The 13,283-nt window shown below is 36.1% G+C and overlaps 1 protein-coding gene across 1 annotated transcript in view; it reads left to right on the top strand.

Moving 5' to 3' along the window:
- Positions 1-3,463: 3,463 nt before the first annotated feature.
- The window catches only part of LOC306878027 (rap guanine nucleotide exchange factor 5-like), a gene marked incomplete at its 5' end in the record, with an annotated part of 46,917 nt that continues 37,097 nt past the window's right edge, over positions 3,464-13,283 (top strand). Inside the window, 2 exons of the mRNA XM_079430110.1 lie at positions 3,464-3,643; positions 13,012-13,127. Of these exons, the coding sequence (XP_079286236.1) occupies positions 3,464-3,643; positions 13,012-13,127 (296 nt within the window). The remainder of the gene's footprint in view (positions 3,644-13,011; positions 13,128-13,283) is intronic.

Genomic DNA, 13,283 nt, shown 5'->3' with positions numbered 1-13,283 from the left:
TGGGACTGTGATCAAGACAACAAAATAGCAGAGCTTCACAAGGACAAATAATGTTTCAAAGGCAGCGCTGTACAGATTGTAATACATACACCATATCTTGTCAGAGTACTATAGATTTTTGGTTCAACCTGTTTGCTTAAAGCGGCAACCCAACACCAAACCAAAATTGTTTATCGTACAAATGTAAACAAAATGCCTTTAAAATCAAACACTGAAATTTAGTAGTATTACCACAAACTGCTTAGATCCCAAAATATTCAAAATTATTAATATGACATGGGCTGAATTGGAAAACGCCACAGATTTTGGCTGCTATAACCAATAATTATTTATGTTTTTAAGCCCATACTGATATATTGACCAACATTATATATCAGTCTGGCGCCTTTTTTTTTTTTTTTTTTTTTGAGGACACAAAAAAAAATGCTTAGTTCAGATCTCTACATGCTTGTAATGACACAAAACATCATGTAGACTGGAAAGCTGAATGATTTGAACAAATGTAGACCTATAACTTACCAGTGAGATAACGAAATTATGGCTAATGTTTTTTTGTTTTGTTTTTCTTCAATAGGCAGGCCAACCAGGAAAAAAAAAAGTAAAAATATGGACAGAAATAATTTTTTTGTTTTATTTTTCAATAGGTAGGCCAGCTAAAAGAAATTATGGCCAGTAATTGTTTTGTTTTGTTTTACTTTGCTTTGTTTTTTGTTTTGTGTTTTGTTTTCAATTGTTAGCCCAACTAAAAAAATGGCCAGCAATTGTTTTTTGTTTTTGTTTTGTTTTTCAATAGGTAGGCCAGCTAAAATAAATTATGGCCAGTAATTGTTTTGTTTTTGTTTTGTTTTTTGTTTTTGTTTTTTTGTGTTTTGTTTTGTTTTTCAATAGGTGGGCCAACTAAAAGAAATTATAGCCTTTGTTTTTTTTTGTTTTTTTTTTTTTTTGTGTTGTTTTGTTTTGTTTTTCAATAGGTGGGCCAACTAAAAGAAATTATAGCCTTTTTTTTTTTTTTTTTTTAAGTATGTCAGCTGGAAGTATTCTTAAGTGTCTCACAAATTTCTATAGGCACATCCCAATTTGCATAGTTGTGCACTGTTCGTTACCATTAGTAAAGTTTAAGTAGTGTGTTCACTGTAAATTCCAAAAAGAAAAAGTGCACTTCAAATTTGCATTTATTTACTTAAAGGGGGCATAACACAAACAGTTTCACCCAATCTCATGCTAATCTTGAGTACCTATAGAGTTGTACTGCATCCTTCATATCTCCAAAAGTATTTAGTTTTATCATATTTATAAAAGAAAGATACAGCTTTACGATTCTCTCTGAAAACAGCCGAGCTCCTGGAGGCACACCGTGGGCGGAGATAAAGAGTGATGAGCACTTAAGCACCGATCGCCAATAAAACACAGAAATTTGATGCCATTTGACTTACCGTCTGCAGTTCCGAATCATGACCCTGATCTTTTATAGCTGGGACCACTCCATCTTTTAGTATCAAACGATGTGCAAATCCAGCATTGAACTGAGCCTTGTTTATAAAACGTTCATCAACAAACACACTTGCTAAACTCCATTGCTGCCCAGAAAAACAAACTGCATCCACTGTTTACGTAACGCTGGGATCTTTTAAATTCAAGGCATTAATGTTTGCCTACAACCAATTTTTGTGTCATGACCCACCTTGAAGACTGCTGTAAACTTTAGTTCGTTTTTGACAGACAGTGTAAAGTGATTTCCTGTCTTTTTATGTCTCTTATGAAAGACAATGCTCTATTAGCCTGATTGTATTTGAGAGTTCCCATGGACATTTGTTTTATCATGGTTGGGTATCTCTCAATAGCTTTTTATTTTGCCTTTTTCTGGTAATTCCCTCTTATCAGGTTTATGCAATTAGTAAAGTTCAATCTAACCGTCCATTGTTTTCTATATTCATCGCTACACTGCAGTGCTGAAGAATGTCAGGGACTTTGCTTGTGTCGAATTTGTCCAGCATGAGGTTTGATTCCTTATATAGCCAGCTGAGTTGATCAGGACAAATTCCTCTCTCCTTCTCTTACTTCAGAGAATGAGGTCACAGGTTTCTTCTCTGGACGTGTGGTATTTGCCATTGTGTTTAAATTGAGCAGAAAATCTAAATCGGATGCATCCTCGATTACTGCATTTAGTGATATACTACTATTTAGTTAGTTTTGTAGGTTTTTCCATTTTATGTGCATTTGGCTGCTCTGTGTTTCAAGGGGAACTGACTTGTACTATGTATTATATATGAAATCACTATATCATGAATTGCAAAAAAGCTTTGTGAGAAATTGGACAATTTGTTTGCAGATGCTGCTTGTTTTTAATATTATTTATATAATATGTGTGTGTATAAAATAATAATACAGTCATAATACTAACTCTAATTACACTAGTCATGAATTAAAAATTAAAATCACTCTTATTTGCCTAATAAAATATAAATGAATAAATGAGTAAAATTCTTAAACCCCCAAAAAAAACAATTTGAATGTCATTTAATGTGAAAATCAGACATGGTTAAATCAACATGCAGAAAAAAATAAAAATAAAACAGGACGTTATATCAGAAAGACATTCTCTAGATTCTCATGATTGTGTGTAAAGGTCAGGAAGTTATCAGATGATTTGACCTTTTCATGACCAGGCAAAATTAGTTCATATTGTAAAATGTCATGTGGTGTGACTCATAAAAAAAGTTAATGGAATTTATGTATTACTAATTCATAGTATTTGTTAAAAAAAGTCTTGTGAAAAATATATTTGAAAACCTTTGAACCTTTTAAAATCACAAAATGATATTACTTGGTCACATCGCATGGCCTTTATAGCATCACTACATTGAAACTTTTTTTTTTTTTTTCCCCAAAATCATATTAAACCAACAAACATACTAAGAGTTAATTTCTAAAACGTGTACATGTATTTTGTAACTTGCACACTCTTATTTGTTATTGCCTCATATAATATTTGGACGGCACTTGACCTTATGAATCACATATTGTATAGCATTTTAGTTCACATGATGGGTAAACCCATCAGTAACCTGCTCTCTTTGACCCCATGCTGGCCATTCTCCCGATTTCTGGAGATTGCAGTACTTCCTATTCAGGATTGGAGGGACGGCCAGATGTTTCCTGGTCGCCCCCACCCTGGCTATGTGCGTAAGAGCAAGAGAGAGAGAGAAAGATAGAGAGAGGCAAAGGAAAGAGAAAAGTCAGGTTCACTCTCCCCCTCAGGCAATACTGTCTCTAAGGCTTCACTTTTTGAAGCTTTCCTCCTGACCAGTCGCACACGTCTGGAGCTCACTAAACCCTTAGGACTAGCGTGACCATCTCAGCTACCTCACAGTCAGGGGCAGTCTCACCTGAGTAAAGACGGTGAGACAGGCTGTCAAACTCTCAGTGACTTTGAGAGCTTGCTGCTTGTGTGTGTCGCAGCCTCATGGCGTGGGACTGTGGCCTGAGGTATGTGTTTTCTGTGTCCCCTGCACTGCAGCAGGGCCCTGGAGCTGCTACACGCGATAGAGAGGATATCAGCCGATTGGAGATGGTCCAGAGACTGGCCAAGGACGGATGCCGCCTTCTACACAGCCCGCTCAGAGCTACTGAAAGGCCTGCTGAGGTAAGGTGCAAAATAACAGTCATGTATCCACATATACAATATTATTATTGGTTGTTTCTTCAACTTTGAGCTCTTATGAAAACTTCCAAAACAGGGCCTTATTTTTCTGAACCAACAAATGTAATTTCTGACACAGTATGTTTCCAATTTGAGATGTGACATTTTAGAATAAAATACCAGGCTGATTTGTTAAATTTAAAGTCTAATTTCATAGATAGCATATTATATATCCACAAATTTAAACACACACAAATTAACTATTATTATTATTTTTATTATTTTTTATTTGACAACTTTGAGTACTTTTTAAATGGATTTTCATATTTTAAGATTAAAAATCGAAGTCTGTGACAAGGGGAAAAAACAAAATACAGAAAAAAAAAATTGCATTCAAAAAGTAGCTGAAATGAAATAGAATGGAAAAAATCAAACAAAACAAAATAAAATAAGGAAGATCTTGGTAAAAACTTTCTAAAACGTTTGAAAACACAATTTTAAGTAGATTCAATATTATGCATGCTGGTTTTGTCTTTTGGACAGCCTTTGACTGAGGATTTGTTGTGTGTATTTCTTTAGAAAATGTATTATTATAATAACCCTGTTGTTGTGATTTATGAAGCAATACACTTGCATCTTGATATTATCTATTTAAATGTAAAGTCATTGTTCAATGTCACTTTTTTCAGGGAATCTTTATTCAGATCTGAAGCTATAGTGCAGGAAAAACTTTCTAAAACCAAAAAGGGCACCAATCTCATGTCAGTCTTTGATTGGTTTATTCCACAATAGCCCTGGTTCGCCTCTTCCTGATAGTGGGCCGCCACTCACAATGACAGGAAGAGTTGACGTGAGCTATAAGGTTGCCGCAACCAGTCATTCCTCTTGCACTGGGTGGCGTATTTCTTTGACCTTTCTGAAACAAAAGTAGAATTGTCCTTTTGACTTAACTTGTAAATTGTAATTTAACCATCTTAAGGAATTTTAATTTAAGACGAGCCACTTCTTGTCGTCATGTATTGTCATATTATTATATCCTTTGATCCAAATATTTTTTTGAGTTTCAGAAAATGTCACAGTATTGGCTCATTTCACTCTGTATTATCAGAAAGATTTTATTGGTGTGACAAGAAGAGAACAAACAGAGATTAACACTGTGAAAATTACTTTTGCAAAGAGATACAAATAAAGATAAAAAAAATATATTGATAACTTAACATCTTTATTTGTAACTCTTGTAAATGTAATTAAAAAAGAGCTTATATTTAAAACCATTACTTGCTTATGATTTATACCGAATGAATAAATGAAAATGTTAATGCTTTGTTTTTGAATATTGTTCACTTGTTTGAAACTTAAAAAGCACCCTGCATAAAAAAATGAAGTGCTTAAAACAATATTTACTCCGTTTTCTAGTAAAAAAAAAAAGTACCTAAACATCCAAGAAAAAAAATAAAGAATTTTAGGATTTGTTTTAAGTAGATCTTAGTAAAGAAATTTCTGCATAGTTTAATATTCATGTGATATATATATTAGTAAGAATGAAATGATGCATATCTATTCACTCCACTTCTAAAATGGCATACCAAATGATCCATCTTTTTGTTTGTTAGTTTGTTTTATTCAGATTCATGGTTCAATTATTTATGTTTGTAAGCTGAACAGTTCATTCTAATAGTTGTTTTTAGATAAAATAAATCAGCATCAGACTTAATGTGAAACTGAACCGTTTTGGTGTAAAAAAATAATAATAATAAATTCTGAATTTTACGCATGGCGTTTAGTCATTTTAGACTTGGTATGATTGTGCCTTAACACAGCAGACAGCTGTGAGACAAAGACGGGATAAGAGTAAAGATGTTGTACAGAGAGAAGAGGTCTGCTGTTTGATTAAGAATCCCTTTTACAAGTGCATACCACACATTTTGCTTGTGCTCTGCTTTCACTCATGGCCTCTGTGATGTAATATTTTGTGTTTAATAGTATGTGGAGCCTATTTGCAATGGCAAGGACTTGGATTGAGGAAACCAAAGGCTTGAAGTAGAATTATATGCGTTCATTATATGCGGTCTGTAAGTTAGTTTATGTGTTGGTTTTTTATGGAACCAAATGCGTGAATTTAAGCTAAATATTATTGTTTTTATCAGCAAGATACTGTGGGTCTGTTTCTAGGAACACACATAATGTATTTTTAATGAAGAATAACTCTTGTTATTGTTTTTTTTTATGCTTTAATCCATTTGTTGTGGGATATGTATCCTATATCCTATACTGTATCCAATGTAGGATATGTATACTGTATCCTATATCCATGTAGCCCTTAGGAGCTATGAATGAGATATATGAAAAAGTATGTCTTTTTTGTTTATTCCAGTAGGAATTATGGAAGCCTTTGCAAAGTAATGTCAACAGACCAGGAAATGATTTAAAATATCACATTGTCTTTTTGTCACTTACATAAACCCAGCATTGTTCCAGAGGCTTCTGCTTCTTGTTTCAGTGACTGAAGCATTTGCAATTTACATAACTGTACTCATGCAAGTTTCCATATGTTTTTCATTTCTTTTTTTCATTTTGAAAGAGTGTGTAGACCTAGATTTTTCAAAACATAATAACAGAAATTTAAGAAATGGATAGGTGCAACAAAGTTGCTCAAAGGTATAAAGACATTTTTAAGCTTCCTGAACCTTTTTCCTCTAGACAGTTTGTCCGTGTAATATTTAAAATGGCTTATATTGTATAATGATGTATTACAGTGTGCAAAAAAGGCTCAGATAGATAGATAGATAGCTATGGTGACAAAATTAATAATTCATTGTATAGAAAGACCTCCATTTGGCACAAGCATCCACAGAGTATAGAGAATATGAATATATCTGTTCTCAGGGGCTTTTTGTTGCTTAATGTTACAAAGCAAAAGTCTGAAGTGACAGCATAAAACAAATGCGCCTCCAGGGTAATGTCACACATATGTTGTCTTGTGACAGTCTTTGAGAACAGTGGCTTTGATATATGCATTATAATCATTTAACTCTCCCATATGCAGTATACTCTGTATGAGGTGACTGGTTTTGCTGCTTTTGACTGATGCTTGAAATAAGAGCGGCCCCTGTATAATTCCAGAACTGGTCATCAAGAGCCAATCATGATGCATGCAGTCACTTCAGAAGGGAACGGGGTAAGCAGGAGACCTTTTAGTGTGATTGTAGTGTTTCTATCAAGTCGAAAATAACTTTTCTTGTGGAATATGACACTTGTAGTCTATAGTCCAGTGAGATTTTGCTGTTTAATGGTTCCTGTACCCAGCGCTTGCCTTCTTAACTTTCCAAGTCAACTGGATTTTAAATTCAACTTTCAAAAATGTTTGCATGTTTGTTGTTGGTGAAAAAGTATACATGTATGGTATGGGTCAATGACAAAAAAGAGTGCCAATGGTAAAGAGATAATCTAATTTGACTATGTAATATTTGTATTCATGTTGGTTTCTTTTATACCATTCTAAAGAAACGTTTGATGTCATTTGGTTTAACCATAAAGTAAAAAGTAATAATTATTCTTTAAGGGTTAGTTCACCCAAAAATGAAAATTAGCCCATGTATTACTCACCCTCAAGGTATCCTAGGCGATTCTCTACATGAGGCCTTTATTCACCCCCCGGAGCCGTGTGAGGCCCTTTTTATTATAGATGGATGCGCTTTATTTGACTTCTTTTGGACTGTTGAACAAAAACACCCGAATACTGCCATTATAAAGCTTGGAAGAGCAAGGACAATTTTTAATATAACTCTGATTGGATTCGTCTGAAAGAAGAAAGTCATATACACCTAGGATGCCCTGAGGGTGGGTAAATCATGGGCTAATTTTCATTTTTGGGTGAACTAACCCTTTAAACTTTAAATGCATGTGTCTGTACATATCTTAAAAGAATAGTTCACCCAAAAAAAGAAAATTGTCATCATTTACTCACCCTCATGTTGTTCAAAAGTTTCCTTCATATGATGAACACAAAAGAAGAACACATTTTGAAAAAGTTTGAAGAACCAAACAGTTGTTGGTCCCCATTGATTTACATAGTAGTAGGGAAATAAATACTATGGAAGTCAATGGGGACCATCAACTGTTTGATTACCAACATTCTTCAAAATATCTACTTTTATGTTCAACATAAGAAAGAACCTCATATGGGTTTGGAACGACATGAGGGTGAGTAAATGATGTCAAAAGTTTCATTTTTGGGTGAACTATCCCTTTAATCTTTAAACATTTTTAGAATGACTTTAAAAATAATATCATTACATTTTGGCATTTGACATTTTACAACCTGAACTAACCTTGCCTTGTCATAAAAAGGTCAAATTATTTTATATTTTAAGACACTTATTGAGCTTGACACACAGTATTGAGGGTCTGAAGGGGTCGTCTCATTTCCTTTTTAAAGGAACACTCCACTTTTTTTGGAAATAGGCTCATTTTCCAACTGCCCTAGTGTTAAACAGTTGAGTTTTACCGTTTTTGAATCCATTCAGCCGATCTCCGGGTCTGGCGGTAGCACTTTTAGCTTATCTTAGCATAGATCATTGAATCAGATTAGACCATTAGCCTTTGGTCATCAAAAATGACCAAAGCGTTTAGATAATTTTCCTATCTAAAGTTTGACTCTTCTGTAGTTACATCGTGTACTAAGACTGACGGAAAATGAAAAGTTGCGATTTTCTGGGCCGATATGGCTAGGAACTATACTCTCATTCCAGCGTAATAATCAAGGAACTTTTCTGCCGTACCATCGGTGCAGCAGGCGCAATGATATTACGCAGCACCTGAAAATAGTTCCTGGCTAGGAAACTAGCTATAGCTGGGGACTACTTTCAGGTGCTGAGTAATATCATTGCGCCTGCTGCACCGATGGTACGGCAGAAAAGTTCCTTGATTATTACGCTAAAATCGCAACTTTTCATTTTCCGTCAGTCTTAGTACACGATGTAACTACAGAAGAGTCAAACTTTAGATAGGAAAATTATCTAAACGCTTTGGTCATTTTTGATGACCAAATGCTAATGGTCTAATCTGATTCAATGATCTATGCTAAGATAATCTAAAAGTGCTACCGCCAGACCCGGAGATCGGCTGAATGGATTCAAAAACGGTAAAACTCAACTGTTTAACACTAGGGCAGTTGGAAAATGAGCCTATTTCCAAAAAAAGTGGAGTGTTCCTTTAATGTTTTTATTTATTTTTAATTTTAATTTTATTTTGTTGTTCATACCATATATATAACTTTGAATTGGAGAAAGGTTTTTAAAAATGATAATTTTCTTCAGGACCGTTGTTTCACCCTGATGTCTTTGAATATGCCATCAAACAATATGAAATGTAAAACTAATTTAGAATTTGCTAAGCAAAATTGATATCACAAGACTAAAATGTGCTCTGCAATTTTCCACTTGTGAAATACAGTAACATAGTACATAGTCAATCTATGTTGTGGGAAGTTGTGGCCTAATGGTTAGAGAGTCGGACTCGTAATCGAAAGGTTGCGGGTTCGAGTCCCCGGCCGGCAGGGATTGTAGGTGGGGGGAGTGAATGTCCAGCGCTCTCTCCACCCTCAATACCACGACTGAGGTGCCCTTGAGCAAGGCACCGAACCCCCAATTGCTCCCCGGGCGCCGCAGCATGGCTGCCCACTGCTCCGGGTGTGTGTTCACGGTGTGTGTGTGTGTGTGTGTGTGTGCATTTGTTCACTACTCACTGCTGTGTGTGTGCACTTGGATGGGTTAAACGCAGAGCACCAATTTCGAGTATGGGTCACCATACTTGACAATACGTCACGACTTTACTTTTTACTTTATGTAATTTGGAATTTTGCATGAGGATGAAAGACTTTCCCACACAGATTTTGCAACTGATTCAGTTGGTCAGTGAATTTTCTGCATTGACCAACAGAAAGCTGCTTGGTTTGAAAGTGACTTCTGTGTGAGCTGTGCTTCTTACATCTACATTATTAACAATAGATGCAGTGTGACTGCACCTTTACGATGAAAACTCCTACGTTTTTCATTTTCATTTGGTTGTATCTTATTTTGCCTCTGACATCAAATAAGCTGTCAGTGGTGCCCATTTAAAAAAATGCATGCAAATGGATACTCTGTGGGTAGAAAGAAAAGATTCTTGCATCAAACAAGCGCAGCTCATTTGAGTTTGCCTGCAGCCTGCACTGATGCCATTATAGCTGAAGAAGGTGGCATTTTAACAGCCCAGAAGTTTTCACTTCACTTCCAGCGAAAGCCTTAGCAGATCTTAATGCCACTAAATGCCACATTTCAATCCTACGTAATGTTCCTCTGACACTACTTAAACGTTCAGATTTCCTCCCCTTGAGTCTAGATATATGGGCAGGACTTGTTTATGATACGCTGGCTTTAATGGAGCTTTTTGCCAGGCCAAAGCCAAGCAGAAACGTCTGCCCGGGGAGATGAGTCTGAGACTGTGGTTTTTTTAATGCAGTTTGTGCTGATCATCATGAGTGTGTGTGAGGGCTGCAGTGTGCACATGCACGTGTGTGTTTGTGCGTGGAAGATTACTGAAGGTCTCTCAATGCTTCAGTGCAATGAGCAATTAGAGCAGAAAAGTGCTGGACCCTCCAGCCTGTCTGTCTGCCTAATTACGGCTGCACACACGCCACATTGACTGATGTGCTGTTTGCTGTGGTCTGGGGACAGAGAGCATGAAAATCAGCTCATTAAAACGTACACACACAAACCCTGATTGATCTATCCTTTAATTACTGCTAACTTGAAATGAGCTTTTCTTAGTGTATCATTTTAATAAGGATGTTTTCGTAGAGTGGCGGTGAGATCCCAGTCCGTATGTTGTTGGCTGAAGCATTATGGAAGGCGTGAGAGGTTCACACCCATATTTACACACACCAGTGAGTCACGCCAGCAGTTCACATGCTGGCTAAACTATAGCAAACAGACCCTTTATTGGAGTTCAGAGTCCAGAGTGGTTTTTGAGTATTCATATATGATCAAAGTTTCTTCTGTCTTTTCATTGTTGACAGTATTTTAGAGTCTTCCTTATGGTTTAGTCTGCACAAGTAAAGTCAATTTTTGACCACCTAAATTAGCATTTTGTATATAATTATATACAGCAATGGTTATGTCTGATATAGTGAATTGTGTCTGTACATGTCTGTTGAGTTTTAAGAGTATATGAATTTTGGAGATGGGATGGATTGAGTGCTTTGTTCTCAGTGTGTGTGTGTTTCAGTGTGTTCAGAGAGCTGTGTAAGATTGATAACACACACAGGGCAAAGTGACGGGGCTTTTACAGGACTATAACAGTGAAATGTTGGTTCCCAGAACCTTTCCTTCATACACACACAAACACATTCTGTATACACATACAATACATATGCAATGGCCACTAAAAGTAGGCACTAAAGCCCTTGTTAAAAATGCAAATATACAAATTGTCATGGGTCTGAATGTATTTTTTGCAACCCCCGCTAATGAATGTTAACAAGCCATCTATAAATATTTTATAAAGGCCAAGAAACAGAATATTCTATTTTCATTAAAAATATATATATTTTTTTGTCATTGTGACAATAGGATTGTTTATTTATTTATTTAAATTTTGCATATTACTGACAAATTATTACCTGCCATTATGATGCTCACATCATAAAATTCAGAGTTGTGAATATTATTCTTATAAATCTCTTTCATGATACATAATGAGTTTGACTTGAATCATGCATCATTTTGCAATTCTTTATGAAATTACAAGCCACTGCAAAGCAATTCCGTCTGTGGCATCTGCAAAAAAATGTCATTCTTATTTTTAACGGTATTTTTATTGCTTTATATTTAAAGAAGGTCGTGAACTGCCTTTGTTTTTTATTTTGTATGGTCGTCTTATAATGTTATCAAGATTTTTACATCAAAACATCATAATTTAGAAGTAATAAGTTGTTTTTTATTGGTCCTATTTTTAACCCCCTCATCAGAACGCTCTGTTTGAATAGGTGTGGCGGAATGTAAACTCGGAAGTAAATGCTCACTGCTATGATTGGCTAATAGTTGTGTATGTTTGACAGTGTACATTCCTCATAGATGGACGCTGCAGTAATTTAGGTCAAAAACGCATAAATAACAATACATTTTAAACGATCTGTAAGAAGAGATAAAGCAATAGTGATCACGTAATGAAAACAGTTACTCACACGTTTTGCGACATTACTGTTGGAGTCAATATTGTTGGCAAAGCATCATCTTTTAATTTCAGTCTTTCTGAAAATCCCACATCAAATTGTGCCTTGTTTGTAAACGAATCCGCGGTATCTTTATCGTTTGGTTTCTGTGTAGACCTGCGTTCGCCCTTGTCTTTTACATTACATGAGCAAATTGGTGGGCGGAGCTAAACGGGCAGCGATGTTGAAGCTGGCGTTGATCTAAAGCTGCGGAGGCGGTGCTTATCCACACTATTACATCGTAGAGTAGAATATTCCAAAAGCTGTCGTTTTGGCAGCCTGCCTTCAATAGAAGCTGTTTTTAGACTAACAAGAAAGTTTTGAGTTCTGAAACTTACAGTTTTTATAGTACAATGACCTCTTATATGTCAAAAGATCAAGGGAAGTTTGGTTTCTCGGTTCATGACTCCTTCAATACTTAAAAAAAAAAAACAATTGTGAAATGTTTGATTGAAAATGTGCTTGTGCTTTCTTTCTTTAAAATAAATGGTGGTTTGTTTAATATTTTGTTCTAATGGTATTCATTTACTCACCCTCATGTCAGTCCAAATCTGAATGAGTTTCTTCTGCTGAACACAAAAGCAGATCTTTTGAAAAATGATAATCAAGCAGTCTCAGTTCCCACTGACTTTCCCACAATTTTTGTCAATATAATGGAAGTCAATGAGAACCGAAATAATTTAATTACCAACATTCTTTAAAATATCTTCGTCTTGCTTTGAAGCAATATAAGTAAATAATGACACAATGTTCATTTTTGGGTGGACTATCCCTGTTCAAATAGGTTTTCATTATTCAGTCAACAAACCAGCTCACCACACATAACATTTCAGCATAGTCTGATTACAACTCATGATTACGCAATGTCATATAACTAAATTAGTCGAATCAATCCACCTTTCCAACGAGCAAATCATTATAATATAAATGCAGCCTTGCGCTTACAGTAGCATTGTGTCGGGTCACAATAAAACGAACCCATTGAACAGCGCCGTTTGATGTAGGCTGTTTAATTTAAAACTGTATTGTGATGGAAATCAGGGGAGGGAGACAGACAGGGACGGGAAGACAGGGAATCTCCTTGGTGATAATGTAATCCCTCCCTTCCTCCCCCCTGCAGCCCTCCAGTGACGCAGCAGTCCGTGTGTGTGAGAGAGAGCGGAGCCACGAGGTGCTGCTGCCTCAGAGGACGACGTCACTGAGAGCTCCCCCCTCCTCCTCCTCCTGGACCGGGAGGTAAGCAGTCGCACGCCCGCTCTCACATGCAAGCAGCGCTTGAGAGCACGCACAGCCTTTCTCTCTCTCTCGACTCACATTTCTCACTCTTGTCAGTCCGTCTTTCATGTAATCTGTCCAGCCCTGCCTCTTGGTCACTTTATTTTTATCTCTCAT

The sequence above is a fragment of the Barbus barbus genome, assembly GCF_936440315.1.
Source record: "Barbus barbus genome assembly, chromosome: 12".
NCBI classification, from domain to species: Eukaryota; Metazoa; Chordata; class Actinopteri; order Cypriniformes; family Cyprinidae; genus Barbus; species Barbus barbus.
Note: the sequence above shows the minus strand (reverse complement) of the source record. Positions and strands in the feature narration are given on the sequence as shown.